Source organism: Pteropus alecto, unplaced genomic scaffold (genome assembly GCF_000325575.1).
Source record: "Pteropus alecto unplaced genomic scaffold, ASM32557v1 scaffold540, whole genome shotgun sequence".
Classification (NCBI taxonomy): Eukaryota; Metazoa; Chordata; class Mammalia; order Chiroptera; family Pteropodidae; genus Pteropus; species Pteropus alecto.
In genome coordinates this window covers 123,074-129,394 of record NW_006429308.1, presented here as the reverse complement: position 1 = coordinate 129,394, position 6,321 = coordinate 123,074, and the positions used below count along the sequence as shown (strand labels likewise).

The window sequence follows — 6,321 nt, the reverse complement described above, 5'->3', positions numbered from 1 at the left end:
ACGATAGAAGAAGATGTGATATTCTGGAAAGTCGACATATTGAACTCAAAGTGCAGATTCTTAAGCTGAGTATCCTTCAATGAAAAAGGCCTTATTTATTTTGAATTTAACATGAAATTAATTATATCACCTGGTAAACAATTTTTAAAAATTCAATATCTATATTATTTAAAGACTTCACATAGAATAGTGAAAAAAAGAAAACTAAGACCACATCTAATAAAGGAGCAGAAAATACAAAATGGATAATTGCATGGGAATACAAAATTTTTACTCAAATTAATGGAACAAATGACCCATCTACTTAAGTTCACATGTTAAGTAACATGGCTGAGGTTCGAGTTCACCACTTCCTGACTTCACATGTAGACAGTCCATATATATTTGCTGTAATGTTTCCAAAAGGTCATTTGAATTCTCAGACAAATAGAAAACAGTATATGTAGTGGATCTTATTCAGTAAAAAAAATTATATTAGCGTCTAGAGGCCCAAAAAGAAAACCTCACTTCAAACATGAACAACTAAGAAATTACAAACAGAACTGTTTGAGTACATAGGGTCTACAATGTGAATATTATTCATAGTTTGATGTTAAGAATTTTGTCTTGCATGCCAAGTCAATTTTTTAAGATTGAATATTCCAACCTTTGTTGTGTTCAAGCATGGACTATTGCATTTAGGAACTAAGTTATCTTATGACAAGTTACTAAACTGAGTTGGCTGAATTTCCCTACTCTAAATATGTATATATGTGGAATTTTTCTAAACACTGAAAAGAGAATGGATACGTAGATATTTTTCAGCTCTGGGAAATAACCCCCAAAATTTTCTCATTTTTTTAAAATTTCTATTCTGTTTTATTTGCACCAGAACAACAGTATATAAATATTCCAAATTCCTTCTTATTAACCCTGCCACTCTCTTGCATGCATCTCCTTCTCTTGACAAACAAGTTATTGAAAATTTGTTTATCCTCATTTCCCTCTTTAATGGTTCACACCTACAGTTGAAATCTGGCTTCTCTTTGAACTGAAAAAATACCCTGTTGCATTAGTTGTTTATTGTTGCATAAAAACTAGCACGGATTCATGGCTTAAAACAAATGCATTCATTATCTCACATTTCAGTAAGTCCTTTGTCTGACCACAGCATAAATAGGATCCCTTCTCAAGATCTCACAAGGTTAAAATTAATATTTCTGCAAAGATTGTGTCCTCATCTGGAGCTCGGGGTCCTCATCCAAACTCATTCAGGTCATTGGCAGAATTGAGTTCCTTGTGGTGTGGAACATCACTGTCTGGGCCTTGGGGTTGTTCTTAGCTCCTAGAGACTATCCTCAGTCCCAGACATGTGGACCTGTCACAACAGGATATCTTGCATTTTCTAATCCAGCAGCAGAATCTCTGCTGTTTCTTGTTTCTTGTAAAGGCTCACATGATTAGGTCAGGCCTACCCAGCATAATCACCTTTCGATTAACTCAAAGTCAAGTAATCAGAGACCTTATTAACATCTGCAAACTTCCTTTGCCATACAATGTTACATAATAACAGGAGAGTTATTCTATCACATTCATAGATCCACTCACACTCAAGGGGTGGGTTTTATACTGGACAAGTACATAGAGGGCAGGAATCTTGATAGCTCTTTCAGAATTCTGTGTACACGGCTGTCTAGGACATCCAACCTCCAAACTTTAAGTTCAACTTCTGAAATGGCCTTTGATTGACCACCCTTACCTTTCAATTCCATCATCTGTCTTACATAAAACTCTCATTAGTTCTTGCAGGAACTACGGCAATATGCTCATGAGTAATTTTCCTGCCCTGAATTTAAGTGTTTCCATGCTTTCCCCACATCGATGCCAGCGTGATCTCGAAAATATATCTTCACTTTGTTCCTCACACAGAGGTCTTCATTGTCTTCTTCACGAAGTTGAAACTCTTTGTCTCTTGATTATAGCAATCAAGGATCTTCTCAGTCTGACTAAAACCTACTCTGTGCTGCTCCCTGCCTTCTTCCCAACTCCAGGAACCTTTTCATATAGTCAGTCTGGGCTTTTCCTATGTCATGAAACTACTAAATGTAGCAGGTTCTTTCACACTGATGTACTTTCTTTAATCACATACTTCCCACTCTTCTTTGAATGAGACTAAATTTTTCAGATTCATTATTTTCCTCCATTGATCCATTTATAAATTCTACATTAATTTATTTACTTCTGGAAGCATTTTGTGGCATCACCTTCTCCATGTCAAGTCAGAAGGAATTGCTTCTTCCTCTGTAGGCACATCTGTTTTTATTGTGTGATTATAAGTTATTTTTAAAAAAATGATTCTCCAACTAAAATAAGCTACTGGCAGGTGGATCATTGCTTATGCATCATTATATTCCAAATATCTTGCATGTGAGACAATAATATATACTTGATATAAATTAAATTTAAGATTTGTAAACCAAGGCTTCTGAAAATATATCAGGACTTAAACACATTCTTGTTTTGCCTGTTTAGATGACGCCGTATTTCCTGAAATTACACATATGATTATTGAAATTATCTTACTGAGTTCTCCCTCATTCCCACAGAGTAATATCTGTATGTGTTTGTGCCTCTCTCTGTGTGTATGCATATTATATTTGTTATACTTATGCTTTGGGTCTTTTTGATGGAAGACTATTCTTTTACTTAAAACGTTTATGTGCCTTGTTCCTTATTTATTGATTGTAATTCTCTCCTTCTTAAAAGACAATACTCCAAACCTACTGTAAGAGTGTGCTGCCAGATCCATGGGGGGCTACCATGAGTATCTCTCCTCTGATTACAGAGAGTCAGCAACATGGTTATAGGGTCAGACGAATCTAGGTTCAAATACTGTATCTATCACTAACTACCTGAGGTTCTTCAAATAACTTTACATCAGACTGTATTTCTCTGAAAGTAATAGTTCTTTCGTAAAACATCTAATATGCTGACTATTACAATTTAATAATGGTAAGTGAAAATGAGAATGAGGATGACAGTGGTGGTAGGAGGTGGCAGTACACCAGCTGAACTTAGGCAACAGTTTTGAAACATAGCTCAACCCAAAACTTACATCTAACCAATTACATGGGCGCTAACAACCTGCTCCAAGTAGTGCAATATATGGCCCATGGATCAACTGAACCCCATCAGGTAGAAGAGAATGTCCTCAGAAATAGATTGTATGAGGAAGCTTTCTACAATTTTCCTTAGACACCCATAAGAGCTTTTGGCAGTTAGTAAAATCTTCTTAAGGGAAACCTGTATATGTAGCCTGATTTTTTCCTCAATGAAGTAGTTTTACTTACAATGAATAGAGATGTGGCCTTCCCTGCCTTGTTTGCCAGGAAAGGGCCTGAGGAGCTAAGGAGGTTTTCTGTTCAGAAGTAGAGGACATATATAAAGAGCTACAACTCAGGCTCCTGAAGTCTTTTAATTAGGAAACTATAAGTGGCCTTTTTTATGTCTCCAGAGTATGAAGTTTCTCGAGGGTTCATTCTCCATTACAATTACCTTCCCTTCTGCCTCATTACATTTATTTACAGGCACTGACGTTATAGTTATTTGATCTTATATCTTAATAAAATTATAATTCCTCGATCTTACATCTTGATAAAATTTTGTTAAAAGCAAATTTGTGAGCATAAAATTCCAAACAAGAATGCCTGCTTTATGCATGATTTCACATCTGATCCCCATACCACTTCCACACCCAGCTGATAAATGTGTTTTCCTCCAAGATCTCTTGGATGAATTTTGTTCTTTTTTAGAAATCTCTTTGCTTCTGCCAAAGAAGAAGAAGAAAGAAGAAGGAGGAGGAGGAAGGGGAGGAAGGGGAGGAGGAGGAGGAAGGGGAGGAGGAGAAGGAGGAGGAGAAGCAGCAGCAGAAGCAGAAGCAGCAGCAGCTTCATTTATTTTTTCACAAAACATTTTAAGTATCTGTCACACTCCAGAGTTTTGCACTGATGATACAGAGAATAGAACAAAGTCACTTCCCTTCAAATGCTCAAATCCCAGTAAAGAAACAGACATAAGACTTGGTGATTACAACAAGACATGTTTATGATGAGAACACAGAAGAGCATGTATTCATCCTGCAGGAAGGTCAGCACCAGATCTGTCAGGAGACAAGGGAGCACAGAACAGAGAAAGAACAGGGGTGACTAATAACTTATTCAGTACGCCTGGGACCCTGAGTTCAAGCTGAGAAGCAAGTGGGAAGTGATGAAGCTAAATAGGGAGGCAACATTCACGTCATGGAAGTACTGGAGTCTAAAACATTTTAATCTAAATAACACAATAGAATTTGCTCAGTGTGGGATTCTCTTTTTGTCAAAAAGCATATTTCTACAGCTCCTTGTGAAGCAAGTAAGGAAGTCAGTTGCCTTGTTGATGCTCTATAATATATGCTGTTCCATGCTTGGTTTCACTATCAACCTGAATAGTAAGAATATCAAATTTTCCCTCTAAGCCACAATATATTCATTATGCAGAAATATCAACTTAGGAAATATTCATAAACACATCTCAATGTGCTCAAAATATCTTAGCAGACACCTCATCACCTACTCTTCCAAATTCTACATCAGATTAACCAGACTTATTTTCAACATTGATTCAGATAGTCTTGCCCAAGCATTGTTTCAAAAGATCTATTTTTTTTAAAAAAAAAGCAAAATTTGTAAATATATATCAAGCTCTGACAGTTTTTATTATTATTATTATTATTATTATCATCATCATCATCATCATTATTATTATTATTATTTTGTAATCCAAGTGCCTGACTTAAGCTTTGATTGACAAGCCACTCACTTCATAGAGGCATTCACTTCAAAAATGGCTATCTGAGGGGGGACCAAAAGGACATTGCCAGCCACAAATGTACATAAAGAACCAGGTTCCCCCCATCCCCCTGCCAAAAGAGGCCTGAAGGACTCTTTTTGAATTAAGAAATTACCTTTCTATTCACATTTCTTCTCTTTTATTGTATTTGTTTATGTTTCTCAGCCATTTGGGGAGAAATAATAATCAATACCAATTAACTATAAGAATTACTGAAACCTAGACTTTCCTACTGATTTAAATTACATCAGACAGCCCTTGAATAGCTACATGCTCCAGAGGTGATAAGACTGTCTAGACCCCAAAGCATGAATTCATTTTTCCATGCTCTTAGACATATTTTAACCACAGCTCTATCCCGTGCCCAGTGAAGTATCTGCGGAAGCACCAGAATTACACAAGACACCATCCCTGCTCTCACGGAATTTACTACGTAAGTAGTAAGTTACTAGATCATCAAAATAGAGTGAAAGCATGTATTAACATGCTTTTTCAAGATACGATTGTAACTCACACAGGTCAATGATTAAATACGAGTCAGAGACTTTGTGAAGATATGGTATTCTCAAAATCTCCTAAACTAGCTTAGAAAGGAATACTTTGATCACAGCCTTGCGAATTTGCTTGGTCTTCACACTGTAGATTATGGGATTCATTACAGGAGGGATGAGCAGATAAACATTGGCAATGAGAGTGTGCACAAGGGGAGAGGCATGCTTCCCAAATCTATGCACCAGTGACAAGCTGATCATGGGGATATAGAAGATGGCAACGGCACTTATGTGTGAGACACAGGTACCAAAGGCCTTTTTCCGCTCCTCTGGGGAAGCAATGCTGAGCACAGAGTGGATGATCAGAACATAAGATAGGAGGATCAAGACAGAGTCCAAGCCAGCAGTAGAGATTACAATGGCTAGGCCAAATGCACTGTTGATCTTGGTGTCTGTGCATGAAAGCTTCATCACATCAGGATGGAAACAATATGAATGGTGCAGAATGTGACTACGGCAGAAAGAGAGACGTTTAAGGAGCAGGAGCAAAGGCACTAGAGCTGTTGTTCCCCTAATAACAATTGCAAAGCCCACTTTGATGATCCTTGAATTGGTTAAGATTGTAGCATATCTCAGTGCATTACAGATGGCAATGAAGCGGTCAAAGGCCATCGCCAAGAGTACTGAGGACTCCATGAACGTGAAACCATGGATAAAGAACATTTGGCCAATGCAGGCATCAAAGCTAATTTCTCGAGCATTGAACCAGAAAATACCCAGCATGGTGACCAGTGTGGAAAGACAAAGCCCCAGGTCCGTGAAGGATAGCATGGAGAGAAAATAATACATGGGTTCATGGAGGCTCGACTGGGTGATGATGACAAACAAGATCATGCCATTCCCAGAGATGGCAATGGCATAGAGACAACAGAACGGGATGGAGATCCAGGCATGAAGTTTCAAA

At 37.5% G+C, this 6,321-nt stretch overlaps 1 protein-coding gene across 1 annotated transcript; it reads right to left on the bottom strand.

The window, feature by feature from the left end:
* Positions 1 to 5,441: 5,441 nt before the first annotated feature.
* LOC102882099 (olfactory receptor 51F2) lies at positions 5,442 to 6,320 on the bottom strand (the record flags this gene model as incomplete). Its single annotated transcript, XM_006903831.1, has 1 exon — positions 5,442 to 6,320. A coding segment is annotated over one exon (879 nt), but the record flags the coding sequence as incomplete, so codon positions are not given.
* Between the last annotated feature and the right edge of the window lies 1 nt (position 6,321).